The 12,404-nt window shown below is 31.9% G+C and overlaps 4 protein-coding genes and 1 long non-coding RNA gene across 6 annotated transcripts; 1 reads left to right on the forward strand and 4 right to left on the reverse strand.

Moving 5' to 3' along the window:
• Positions 1-1,295: 1,295 nt before the first annotated feature.
• Positions 1,296-1,883, reverse strand: LOC107367661 (26S proteasome complex subunit SEM1-like). Its single transcript, XM_015935394.3, has 3 exons — positions 1,720-1,883; positions 1,545-1,638; positions 1,296-1,454 (listed from the first exon to the last, which is right to left on the reverse strand). Exons 1-3 carry the CDS (start codon positions 1,826-1,828, stop codon positions 1,424-1,426), a joined length of 234 nt encoding a protein of 77 aa, XP_015790880.1. The 5' UTR covers positions 1,829-1,883; the 3' UTR covers positions 1,296-1,423.
• Positions 1,884-5,688: 3,805 nt separating this feature from the next.
• LOC149094642 (uncharacterized) lies at positions 5,689-6,248 on the reverse strand. Its single transcript, XM_089269546.1, has one exon. It carries the CDS (start codon positions 6,135-6,137, stop codon positions 5,763-5,765), a length of 375 nt encoding a protein of 124 aa, XP_089125672.1. The 5' UTR covers positions 6,138-6,248; the 3' UTR covers positions 5,689-5,762.
• Positions 6,249-6,996: 748 nt separating this feature from the next.
• LOC149094643 (splicing factor 3B subunit 5) lies at positions 6,997-7,776 on the reverse strand. The gene is made up of 2 exons (XM_089269548.1): positions 7,715-7,776; positions 6,997-7,467 (listed from the first exon to the last, which is right to left on the reverse strand). Exon 2 carries the CDS (start codon positions 7,425-7,427, stop codon positions 7,170-7,172), a length of 258 nt encoding a protein of 85 aa, XP_089125674.1. The 5' UTR covers positions 7,428-7,467; positions 7,715-7,776; the 3' UTR covers positions 6,997-7,169.
• A 346-nt stretch (positions 7,777-8,122) lies between these two features.
• On the reverse strand, positions 8,123-11,406 carry LOC107367632 (uncharacterized). Of its 2 annotated transcripts, XM_015935357.3 has the most exons (5): positions 11,265-11,406; positions 11,103-11,206; positions 10,946-11,039; positions 8,598-9,412; positions 8,123-8,517 (listed from the first exon to the last, which is right to left on the reverse strand). In XM_015935357.3, exons 1-5 carry the CDS (start codon positions 11,307-11,309, stop codon positions 8,202-8,204), a joined length of 1,374 nt encoding a protein of 457 aa, XP_015790843.3. In that variant the 5' UTR covers positions 11,310-11,406; the 3' UTR covers positions 8,123-8,201. The 2 variants fall into 2 exon arrangements, with proteins under 2 accessions (XP_015790843.3, XP_089125694.1); XM_089269568.1 differs by lacking the exons at positions 10,946-11,039; positions 11,103-11,206; positions 11,265-11,406 and adding an exon at positions 9,728-9,856.
• Positions 9,822-10,788, forward strand: LOC107367633 (uncharacterized). The gene is made up of 4 exons (XR_016200114.1): positions 9,822-9,958; positions 10,037-10,111; positions 10,170-10,313; positions 10,495-10,788. It is a non-coding gene; the product is annotated as an uncharacterized LOC107367633 (long non-coding RNA).
• Positions 11,407-12,404: the final 998 nt, after the last annotated feature.

Genomic DNA, 12,404 nt, shown 5'->3' on the forward strand with positions numbered 1-12,404 from the left:
GATTGTGCTAAAAATAATCTGGTCACTGCCAAGTTCACTGTAATTCAAAAAAATGACCCAAATGAATACATTCAGCTGACTTTGACTGGATACAGTATTGAACCCAAAGCGACCAAAACAATTGCAATTGATCTCCAAGATCCATCAGGACTTGCGACGGCCTATTCCTGTTATAAACCCTCTTCTGGATCGACCAGTTGCAAAGTCGTTAAAGATGCTGTTGAACATGTTACCGGAACATCATCCTATTCAAATGATGTTTTATCCTGTACTTGGGTTTTCAATGCTGATGACGATATTTGGCCAACAATTCACAAGAAACCAGTTGACTTGATTAATGATAATTCCCTGGCAATCGTCCTTAAATATGGAGAAAAAAAAGTAACAGTTGCTGAAGATACGAGTGAACTTCCCATTTATAAAGTCAAGTTTCTCAAGTGTTGCTACAAAGTCCATGGTAATGAAAACTTCGTACTCACCTTTAAACAAAGTGACCACGTTGAGTACTTTTTACAAGTCACTAAAGACACTGCACCTCCGAGTCAGGCCTCAGTTATTTTGATCGATCCATCTGGAATAGAAATCATGTTTACCTGTTACTTTGGTGAAGATGGATACTTGTCTGCCAACATATTAGCTCATGGTAATGGGACCTCTTCTGTTTCGAAACAATTGTACCGTCAACAGCTTGGCGAATCAAGGTGTACTTGGGCATCACCTTTGGCCTTTACATCGGAAACTGGCGTAATCAATACAACTAACACCAAGTTTGATCTTCAAGTTCTAACAGATGATACTGTCGTCTATTCTGAAGAAGGAGTTTACTTAGGCAATAATGCTTCTTCTTTGAGAATCAATTTTACTATCATAATGACTTTAATTATGACAATTTTGTGTAAAATTTACCATTTCAATGAAATTTAATTTTATTAAAGCATCCAGTTTTAAATATTAACTGTCTATTTCAAATCCAAAATTTAAATCAAAACAAAACGTTCGCGCCCAGTCTTAATTTCAGTCTTTTAACTATGAAAATGGCTCAACAGTGGATATGCTAACATAGTGTTGGTAATATTTTAATTCAAACAAGTGTAACAGCTCAGTGTGACAAGCCATATATTTTAGATGAAGTAACGAGATATCAAATTTACATTAGTCTAATGTGATTTGAGTACGAAATACAACTAAATGACGCTAGAAGTAATAATAATTGAGTATTTTCACTTTTGAATGAAACATCTATGTAAATTATAGATGAATCGATAAAAACTTGATCTAACCGTAAGAACAAATGATTTATTTTTGTTTCAATAAAATGTTTATTTAAACTGATCGAATGATGAAGTTATGATAATTTCAAACACTTGAGAGATATTGTTGTTGTTGAGATGAAAATTGTTGTCGAAATATTTCATTGCTGTAGTTAAACCAACTTTTGTTTCTCCAATTCGCTTCTAAAAAAAGAAAGGAAACAAATCAATTGATCTATTGGCACCGATATTATCATAGTCAATAAGTTTATGATTTTCATCATTTATACTTACTTTAATTGCATGGAAAAATCATCTTTCATGTCATCATCATCCCAATTGTCATCCCAAATGGTGAATTCCTGATCTGAATCTTTTTCATTCCATTCTGTCAAAAAAAACATGAAAAATAAGTAAATAGGAAGAAGTATTCGAATATTAGGTACAAAGGTACATGAAAGATACAAACCTTCAGCTGGAAATTCTTCAAATTCATCATCCTCTTCAAATCCGAGATCAATTTTAGATTTGTTCGTAGTATCCTTTTTAAAATTTTGTGGTTGTTGATTGTTAGACATGTTTTGTCGAAGATTGATATTCAAATTAAACAAACGATAGCAATTGAAACAAATGACGCAAATTTGAAACTTGAACAGATGATTCCACTTACGCCTTTTTTGTAATAAGGCTAACACCATCTCGTGGTGTTCGTAGAACCTAATCTAGATCCAATATCAGAGGATTGGCTTTATTTTGGCAAGAACTCATAATTTACAAATTTATTGCAAATTATTTGTGATAAATAACAATTAAATTATGAAAATTTTCTTTAATTTCTAACACAAAAGCAACGAAACTGAAGTTTCAAAGTAGTTTAGTATTATAATAAATCTGGTTTCTTTTATCCAACCTAATAGATTGTTATCCCTTTCGTTAAAATGAAAAATTTGTAATTAGTTTTAATAAACTGTAGACAAAAATAAAAATCTTTGACAAATAAATTTATTCTGTTTGAAAATCGCAGTTTTTGACCTTTTGGGACTTAAATGAAGACTTTGGGCTGCATTTAGGCTGCAGGCCAGATAGATGAATTATGAATACACAAGTCCGAAGTCACTATTTCTCATAAATTAACCAGACCTTATCCTCAGATCAAAAAAGACTTGTAGAGTAACTTAACAATGTTTTTATCCGTTCCAGGCCAAGTTAACTGCTAGTTTGACCATCAATAGATCGCCCTAATAACCCACAGTCTCAAGCTTCAAGATTCAAAGAAATCTTCAACTAAATCAAATGAAAATAGCACAATAGCTCTTTGAGTTTGACTCTTTACGTTAAAAAGTCTGAGTGATTTGTTTCAATTCAGTCGATTTATTAATAAAGCTTGAGAAATATTTAAATAAGCTTGGTGTTTAATGCGTATATTAAAAACGTCTATGAATGTGGTCAAGTGAAAACGTTTTTAGTTGGCGTAAGCGTTTGCGGTAGCTCCACAGTTTTCAGATATGGGAACAAAAGGAGGTGAATAAAGTGATCGGTACATCTAGGGAATGATGAGTGGAATGATTTACAAATTAAAGGAGTTGTACACATTAATGTTGGTCGAATCATCAAGTATTAATGATTGAGTGTTGTATGCCCAAGTAGATTCAATGTTGTTTCCATTGAGACTTGAGTAACTTTTGTTAATTTTATGCTATTTATAAGCTTTTAATTGCATCAATTAAACTAAATTCAAATTAATACACAAATCTTTATAATTTGATCAACTTTACTTTCATTACGCTATGGAAAGTTCAAGCAAAGTTTCACGCAAAAGGGTTACAAAAAAGTACTAAACATAATATACTCACTAGCAAATTAAACGAGCTTTTAGGGACATAAAAATGAGACAATTGTAACATTGACAGTTTTTGCATAAAATCACGTTCAAAGTTTAAACTTCGGTTGCTTTTTGTACAGTCATGGTCATATAATTTGTCGTCAAACTAATTATGCCAATGTAACTTGCGATGGTTTAACCCAAAATAATGTTGATTTGAGAAATGAAAAGGAAGAAAGCAACAGTATTGCATTATTAGCTGCTTTTCTGGTAAACCTATTCTGGTTTCTGGTTTACAAATGTATAAATGCGGATACTTTGACTTCTCTTGATTTTAGGTTATTTATTAGGTTGCAAATACATAGAACAAGAAAATCTTGATTTATTCGTGCTACTCAAAAATTTCTATGATCTATAGTTTTGACGAAATTTGCGTTCAGAGTTAAAACTTCGATTGCATTTTGTACAGTTATGGTTATAGATTTTCACACCTTACTGATGCTCAAAATGTAACTTATAGTTATCAATCAGAAAATGCACTTATTTTGGTAGATATGATTTTCTGTATTCGTATGATCGGTCATTTCGATTTTCGTTTTAAAGTTCTTTTTTCGAGAAACGGGGATAGCTAAAGAGCTTAAACTTATTTTTCATCGACAAAAATTGTCTGTTAACATCATCAATCACAAAACTCTGTCAATTTATCGATAGTTTACTAGATTTTAGACATTTGTCTTAAAACTTTGAGGCTCGATATTTCGAGAATTATAACATTTATGATCATCATTCCTTCCTTTAATATGCCACTGAATTATGCGCCATAATAAAATATGAATAAATACTAAAGATGTTGGTACCCGCCTCGTTTACCAACATAAACAAACTGGCGATGCTACAAAGAGCATAAGAAATAATAAAACAAAAGCAGAAGAAGCAAAAGTATTGTATTAAGTATCTTTCTAGCAAACATCTTCTGGTTTCTTCTTTTGGTTGAAATATAAATGCCAATATTTGGGCTTTTGTTGCTTTAAGGCAATTTATTAGGCTGCGGCTACATTGAATGAGCTATTCGCAATTCAATTCTGCGACTTCCAAGTTTCTACGATGCTTAGTTCTCGAGAAAATCGTGTTCGAACTTGTTCGAAGTTGAAACTTCGATTGCATTTTGTACAGTTATGGATATAGATATTGGAATCTTATTGAAGCTCAGAGTTTAACTTTTTCATATTAAATGGGAAAATAAACTTATTTTGGCGGATATAACTTTCTAGCTCTGTAAATTCGGTCATTTCGATTTATGGTTTAAAGTTCTTTTTTCGAACAATGGAAATAACTAAAGAGCTGAAACTAATTTCTGCTCGACAAGTATGGTTGGTGAACATCAACGACTAAAAATTTGCGTCAATTTGTCGCTAGTTGTCTAGATTTTGGACATTGGCTGCAAAACTTTGAGCCTCGATATTCCGAAAATGGTATCACTTATGATCACCACTCTTTCATTGAATATATTGCCTTACTATCCTCTATAACATACGGCAGTCTAAGGTCACTAAAGAGTATAATCGAAAAGTTATAGCACTTATTATTACCGTTGTCAGGTTATTGCTTGATTTATAAAGATACTTATGCTAGTTAGTAACATAGTAAATGCTTTTTGCAGCTTCATCCGTTTGTGTGTGTTGGTTCAGTAGGTTGGTACTAAAGTCTCTAGCATTCAGACTTATTTTATCATCGCGCATAAGGAAATGGCATATTTAACGAAAGATTGATGATAATAAATGATACCATTTTCGAAATATCGAGGCTCAAAGTTTTAAGACAAATGCCCAAAATCTAGTAAATTATCGATAAATTGACAGAGTTTTGTGATTGATGGAGTTAACATACAATTTTTGTCGATGAAAAATAAGTTTTAGTTCTTTAGCTATTCCCGTTGCTGGACGAAAGAACTTTAAAACGAAAATCGAAATGATGATTCGTATAAAAACAGAAAATTATATTCACCAAAATTAGTGCATTTTATGATTGACCATTATAATTTACATGCTAAGCATAAGTAAGGTTCAAAAATCTATGACCATAACTGTACAAAATGCAATCGAAGTTTTAACTTTGGACGCGATTCTCTCGAGTTATTTCGATCGGAGAAACACCGCAATTGCACAAATGAACGTACTTTCTACGTCCCTACAAGCCAACAAAGTCTTTAGTCTTATCAGCTCTTAATAACTCGAAAATCGAAGTCTTTTTCTTCTTCCTTTGCATCGACACTTTTTTGTCAAATAAAATGCTTCAGCTCTCCACAACGATTAACAATTAATTCAGTAATGACTTGTGATTTAAATTTCAATCACCTTATAAAGCTCAAGCACACACACATTGTATTAACAGTTAATATTTACAGTCCAAGTATTTTGCATTTATTATTATAATTTAAACATAAACCAGAAAACGTTTACCAGAACAGATACTTAACATTGCAATTGAATTGTTTCTCTCATCTTCAATTGCCTGAACATTGAACTCGTCTTCGTCTATGGTGGCGCCTTAATGGATCATACAATCTGAGTGAGTTTTATCAATTCTGACCGTGTAATTAATAAAAGTTGGAAAATATTTCAATAAGCTTCATGTTTATTATGCATATTATAAAAGACGTCTATGACTGTGATTAAGTCAGCGTCTGTGTTTTAGTTGGCGTGAGCGTTTGCAGCAGCTCCACAATTTTCAGAAATGGGAACAAAAGGAGGTGAAGCGTGAGGATTGGTACATCTAGGTGGTGATGAGTCGAACGATTTACAAACCAAAGGAGGGGTACACATGGATGTTGGTGGAGATCCTCGGAATAGATTAGCACAAAGATCACCTTCTTTTAATGGTGTAACACAGGAATTGCAGCATCCACAGAATCCACCATTGGCCACAAAAACTTTACCGTCATCGCAATCTGTTTCTGTTTTTGGGCCAGTACAACTGGTTCTGATACAAATATCAGGAGTACATACAATGGCAATGGATTTACCAATGGTTACAGTTAATATAACACAAATTAAAAATGTTTTCATGATGATTGTTTTAACTTTAATAGACTGAAAGCAAATAACAACAAATTTTCCTTATACTTTGTTAACTGCTTGCTGATTGTTTAGAAACTAATTTTTTGACTCTTCCAACATGTAACATGTACAAGTATTTATAATGACGATGAAACTAGTCAACAAAGCTTGCAAAGGCGGTACCAAAATTTACTTGATTAAGATGTTACGCGTTAAATTAATAGGTTTCATTTTTAGTCATCGATTCTGTTGTTTGATTGCTTGGTTGACAATACATTTAGTATGAAAATGTTTTTCTGCTTGTTATTTGCACATTGATGTATTGAACCGTGTTGAAATAAATCGCCAATTTATTTGACAACAACGCAATTTATTTGATTAATCTAAGTAAATGTTACATATTACACAATTAAACAACTATCTAACCGATCGTTACCAGTTTTTTAGTGATTAATATGACTAAATTAATTTGTTCATGCTTCAGTTTTATCACCTTGAATGTTTGCTTTCTGTTGAATACAAAGTCTGGTGCAGAATCATGAAGTATACTGGCCATACTATAGCCTCAATCTCAACTCATGCGATTTCTTCCTGTGGCGTGCTATGAATGTCTATCTTTAAAGAGAACTCAAAAAATCTGAAGTTCTCAATCCGGTCACAAATTACATGGCAGATATTTAAACAAGAAATAACCATGAAATTGTTGCTGCAAGCTTCATTGATCGGGTTTGCCGAATCGAAATAAAAAAGAGCAGCCATTTAGTTAACTTAAGCAAGTAAATTTCAATATAAAAATACTATGATGAATGTACCGCCAAAATTCATTTTGTTTAACAAGATAATATTGAAAGTAAATATGAACATAGGATTGGTCAGACTGAAGATGGAGATCATTTATATAAATATGGCATTTAACATGTATCAAAATAAGATTTGTGAGATTGTGAGTGATTTATTGGATTAATCAATAACAATCAAGATGGATTGATTACAATTGATGGAAAAAGCGCATGGAGTCCAGAATAAAAATAAGGATTTGATTCAATCTTCGATCTTTTCTGGTGGTGGTCCACATGGTTGAACAAGTTTCTCTGTGAGATTGAAGGTGATCCGGGCTTTGGATTCATTTTCTGCGATTGCAAAGTAATTTATAATATCGAAATGTCCCAAATACGATGCATATGTATCTCGGTGTTGATTAACCAGCCATTCGTATTTACTTGAATCAGCATGACCAGTACCAATGTATTTAGATTGTAAATGTTCCAGTTGAGAATGAATGTTATACCTTTCAGTCATCTTGATTTACTTTCCTGTCCCACTCTTTGAGTAATATTATCTGTAATAAATATAAATATAATTTAAGTTAATTATTACAATATAGATATGTTAACTTCGTATCTGTACGCCAAAGTAATCACTTATTTCTTTGCGCTCAATCATAAGTTTATGAAATAAGCAACATTTATTGCAAATTTGGTTTAATCTAGGGAATCAAGTGTTTTCGTTTAACAGTGACTTTAACATGGTTAAAGATGGCGTCTATTCCCAAAACAAAACATAATAAAGATTAAATTATTACTCACCTTAAATAGACAAACAGAAAATATCCGCCACAATAACAAGATCACTTTTTGTTTACAAGTTAGAAATTATTTTACAATGAATAACCAGAAAAGACACCTTTTGAAAATAAACAACAACTTCCAATGGTAAAGAAAGGCGCGCAATATCAAATGCTAAATTTATCATTTTTCAAATTCTGTCTTCTACACGTACTAATCGACTGTTTAACTGATTGGAGTTTTTCTCCTTTAATACTCATGAAATTGATCTCTTTGAACTCAGATTAGTCTTTCAAATAAGTTAAGTTCATATTTTTTGAATAAATTTTTATTTTGAAAATTCATCTGACACCGATTCTTACATTCTTATTGTTAGTTAGTATGAGTTTTTTATGGAAAATCAAAAATAAACTTGAAACAATATTGTTTGGTTGCTAGATGAAATTTATTGTGCTGTTGACTAGAAAGTACAATGTTTCTATTTTGTTCAGTTTCCATGCTTAATTGTTCAATAAAAGGTTTGTCTTCCTTTTTTCCAGTAATTTTGTCTCGAAGTTGAATCACATTTCTTAGTAATCCAACTAATGGCGCTTTCAAGAAATTGAACCAAGACTGTTATTGATATCAAATAAGTCCAAATTCTGATGACATTTTTACATCCAAATAAACTCAAAGGGGAAAATGTGCGAGCGTCATCTCCTGATGCGGTTTTAGTAATGATCATTTTATGAGGACTGATACGTAAATATGATTTCACCAACAGTTCATTGATAATGTTTCTTACACTCTGAATGATCATTTGTCCCTGGATTTGCGAGATGGCTCTGTCATAACGAATTGTAAAGGATAAGAAAAATGAATCATGTAAACATAGCCATAGGCTAACCAATTCAAATCAACTTACAAATTATGTAGCCTCCTCTTAATTTCAATGGAATGATTTACTGGATTGATCAAGAAAGCTGTCAATGCTCGATGAAATGGTTTCATGGATTTGTATTGATTTTCAGGGACTGTTAAAGCCATTGCTTCGCATATTTTTGTAATTGCTCTGGCAATTTCATTTGAACAGAAGTAAGCAATGCCATGGTTCATGTTGTAGAAAAGGTCCAATGAACTGAGTGGAATTGGCTTTTGAGTCCCTTCACGAACTGCCATTTTGTAAACAGCTTTATAATCTGGGTTTACACCTTCTTGAAAAAGCTCAGCCATTGATTCACCTTCAATGAAGAATGGTTTCTTATTTTGCTTAACGACATCCTTCAAAGTTTCAATCTTTTCTTCATCATCACCAACAATAACATTGGTACTGAAGGCAGCACTCAATACCATTGTAATCAACATTATACCAATTACTTGAGTTGATCGAATGATTGACCGACCAGGAAGATATTGGTTGAATAAAGTGGAACCAATGTTAGCCAATGTTTCATTTACATTAGACACGAAATTACCGCATTTAACTTGCTTAGGCCTCTTGAATTGATTCAGATTTGGCAAGTATTGAAGGAACAGTTCAAGGAGAAAAGTGATTCCAATAATCGCAAACCAGATTGAGATATCAATCGACTCCAGGCTTTTCCCAATATTCTGAGTGATATTTGAGGACGTTTCAGGAAAGCTGTAGATGTAATAAGCATCATCATGGATTACGGGACTGAAGTAACCAGGAGCATTCGGAATATCCAATGGCAATGGTAAGAAGCAAATGTCAATTTCCTAAATGAGAGGAAAAGCATCGACCATTTAAAGCCAAACAATCACAAAATATTAACCTTTATCTCGATAGCTTACATTAAGCTAAATTGTTTTAGGCCCATCAGATGAAATCAATCATCAAAACACGATTAAATTGAGTCAAAACATATGTTATAACAAGAGCGTAAAGCAACTGTAAGTCACTTTGTATTAAAGATCGCATTAATCTTGACTGGTAATCTCCTCAATAATATCTTGTATTTACTCTTTTATTTACAAGGCAAAATGAACCCAAAACGCATAAAATGAGATGAATAATATTTTTCCATTTATTACCTTATTGTCGTGAATCATGATTGTTATTAAAGTTTTATGGTTGTTATCATTTCTTATCAACTGGTTACGAAGCAACAGCATCAGAATTACATAGTCTTGAATGATTTGGAACAATTGATTCAAAAGCATTTTGACTGATTATTGAAATTTTGTGTCGGATATTTACATCATAATATGATCAAGAAATGACTAAAAGAATGGTTCATCACGCTTTCATAATCGCAATTCTAGGTATGTTAATTAGTGTTGAAAATATTAATTTGATGAAACAATTATCCAGCATTAATCTGTAATCTTTTACTTCAATAGTTGCATCCTTAATTCACCAATCATACAGCCAAGGAGCTTATGATCCTTATACAAGCTTCGATGGTGAAAGGCGAGGTAAGTTGATTAATAACTACAATCAACGAAACAAACTAACAACTGTTTTACTTGAAAGGTTCATTCAGCGCAAATCAAGTGGTTGGTATCATTTTTGGTTCAATAGCTGTTGTGATTGCTCTTGCATTGACACTCGGATTCTGTTATTATGTTTACCGAAAGGAAAGTCAAAGATCTAATGGCGGTCAATATACACCAACAGGTATTAACAGACATCTATTAATCATATTGTTTAAGAGTTAAGAGTAGTCAATGATCTTAATCAATCATTTGATCAAACAATGCTCAACTGTTATGATATTTACCATTTTTTGCTGGTTTATTTTAACCAACTTAACGTTCAATAGTCACTATTGTTAATTTGATTTTTCTGTCTTTTCTAGCTGATCAAGAAATGTGATTCTTCAGAAACCAAATATTAAGCTTACCAAGGACTGCCATTGATAATAACGCTAATTTTTTGGATCGTAAATGCAAAAATTATAAACTCAAGATAAAGAAACATTTGTTTATTCCTATGGATCAACTACTTTGATCAAAAAACCATGCTATGTATTATATCAGATCTTAATTTGCAAGTTGATTGCAAGCAACTGGTCTGAATTAAAAAAGTCTTCCTCTTTTCAATTAAATGATTTTCAGTTAAACTATCGTATGCTGATACGATTGATATTTGATTTATGTCAACCTAAACATGATTTAAACAGAGTTCAATCGCTAGAATTTTGATGGATTTCACCAATTCTGCTTTTAAATATTTCTAGTTCGAAAGATCGAAATGAAATATATTTATCATGGATTTATATTTAGCCCAATTGAGTCGAAACAACTCACCCTTCGTTGTAACATACCAAGAACTCCTGTCTGGTAATCATTTCCATTTTCAGCCTGACCAATCCGATCTTCCTTAGCTGCTTTCAAGGTGATCCTATTAATTGAGATTAAATTTGACGGTGAATTCATCATAATATATTCAAATTTTTTTACTTACTCAAAGTTACCAAAATTACCAATTATTCCCAGTAGTTCCTTCAAGTTACGCAAATCAGGAATCACTTGACCATCTTCCTCGTGAAACATTTTTGAAAATTCAAACTGTAAATTCAAGAAAATCAATTAATCCATTATTTAAACCCTGATTTGTATTACTAACATTGAATGCACCAATAGTAAGATTTAACCTGTCTTTATAAGGCATCTTGATCTCGTCTCTAACCAACAATCAAAAATGAAAAGACTGGAACAATCATCGAGACATTACAAGCGAAGTGTATTTTCAAATTTATTTTTTGATTGCTGACATTGCCATTTCTGATTGCTATTTTACAGATTTGTCAACAATCAATCTGGACCATAGAGCAATGTAGATCAACAATAAAATGTAACAATGAAATATTACAAATCATTAAGGTGAGTGTGAAATTGAAACTTAATAAAACTCTGTTTAAATACTTGAAATTGCTTGAAAAGAAACATTTCAATAAAAGAGTAAACAAAACACTTTGTTATTTATTCAAAGGGTTTTACTGATTTTTGTATCAAACAAACGTTATTATTTGATCGTTCAATGATATCATTGATAAGTGTCATACAATATTACAAAATCGATTATATAAATATAGAACTGTCAAGATCGATAGACAATATAATTAGAAATGAAAAATTTCATACTAATTTGGAAACCAAAGAGACTGTTTGATTTTGTGTTCAACAACAAGAACACATTCTATAGCCATTAAGCTGAAGCATGAACAAACAGCAAAACAAATTAATTTAGTCATATTAATCACTGAAAAACTGGTAACCATCAGTTAGATTGTTGCTTAACAGTGTAATTTGTATCTACCTTTACTTAGATTAATTGCGTTGTTGTCAAATAATTTGACGATTAATTTCAAAAACGATTCAATACTTCAATGTGCAAATAACAAGTGGAAAACATTTTCATACAAAATGTATTGTCAGACAAGCAAGTAAACAGAATCAATGACTAAACATGAAACCTATTAATTTAACGCGTAACATCTTAATCAAGTAAATTTTGGTACCGCCTTTGAAAGCTTTGGTGACTAAATTAGTTTCATCGTTATTATAAAGCCATGTTGGAAGAGTAAAAAAACTAGTTTCTAAACAATCAGAAAACAATCAACAGAGTACAAGGAAAATTTGTAATTATTTGCTTTCAGTCTATTAAAGTTAAAACAATCATCATGAAAACATTTTTAGTTTGTGTTATATTAACTGTAACCATTGGTGTATCCACTGCAATCGTTTGTAGACCCAATGTTTGTGA

The sequence above is a fragment of the Tetranychus urticae genome, chromosome 1, assembly GCF_039701765.1.
Source record: "Tetranychus urticae isolate SD_2017Ah chromosome 1, NJAU_TeUrti_SD_1.0, whole genome shotgun sequence".
Taxonomy (NCBI): Eukaryota; Metazoa; Arthropoda; class Arachnida; order Trombidiformes; family Tetranychidae; genus Tetranychus; species Tetranychus urticae.

Excerpts from the sequence above, each read along its gene's own strand:
- LOC107367661 (XM_015935394.3), bottom strand. The coding sequence starts at position 1,828 with ATGTCTAACAATCAACAACCACAAAATTTTAAAAAGGATACTACGAAC. Across the intron at positions 1,639-1,719 it reads TGAAGAATTTCCAGCTGAAG|AATGGAATGAAAAAGATTCA; the intron begins GTTTGTATCTTT and ends TTTTTTTGACAG. Across the intron at positions 1,455-1,544 it reads GATTTTTCCATGCAATTAAA|AAGCGAATTGGAGAAACAAA; the intron begins GTAAGTATAAAT and ends TTCTTTTTTTAG.
- LOC149094643 (XM_089269548.1), bottom strand. The coding sequence starts at position 7,427 with ATGACTGAAAGGTATAACATTCATTCTCAACTGGAACATTTACAATCT.
- LOC107367632 (XM_015935357.3), bottom strand. The coding sequence starts at position 11,309 with ATGCCTTATAAAGACAGGTTAAATCTTACTATTGGTGCATTCAAT. Across the intron at positions 11,040-11,102 it reads GGTAATTTTGGTAACTTTGA|GATCACCTTGAAAGCAGCTA; the intron begins GTAAGTAAAAAA and ends CTCAATTAATAG. Across the intron at positions 9,413-10,945 it reads TTGGTATGTTACAACGAAGG|GAAATTGACATTTGCTTCTT; the intron begins GTGAGTTGTTTC and ends CCTCTCATTTAG.
- LOC149094642 (XM_089269546.1), bottom strand. The coding sequence starts at position 6,137 with ATGAAAACATTTTTAATTTGTGTTATATTAACTGTAACCATTGGTAAA.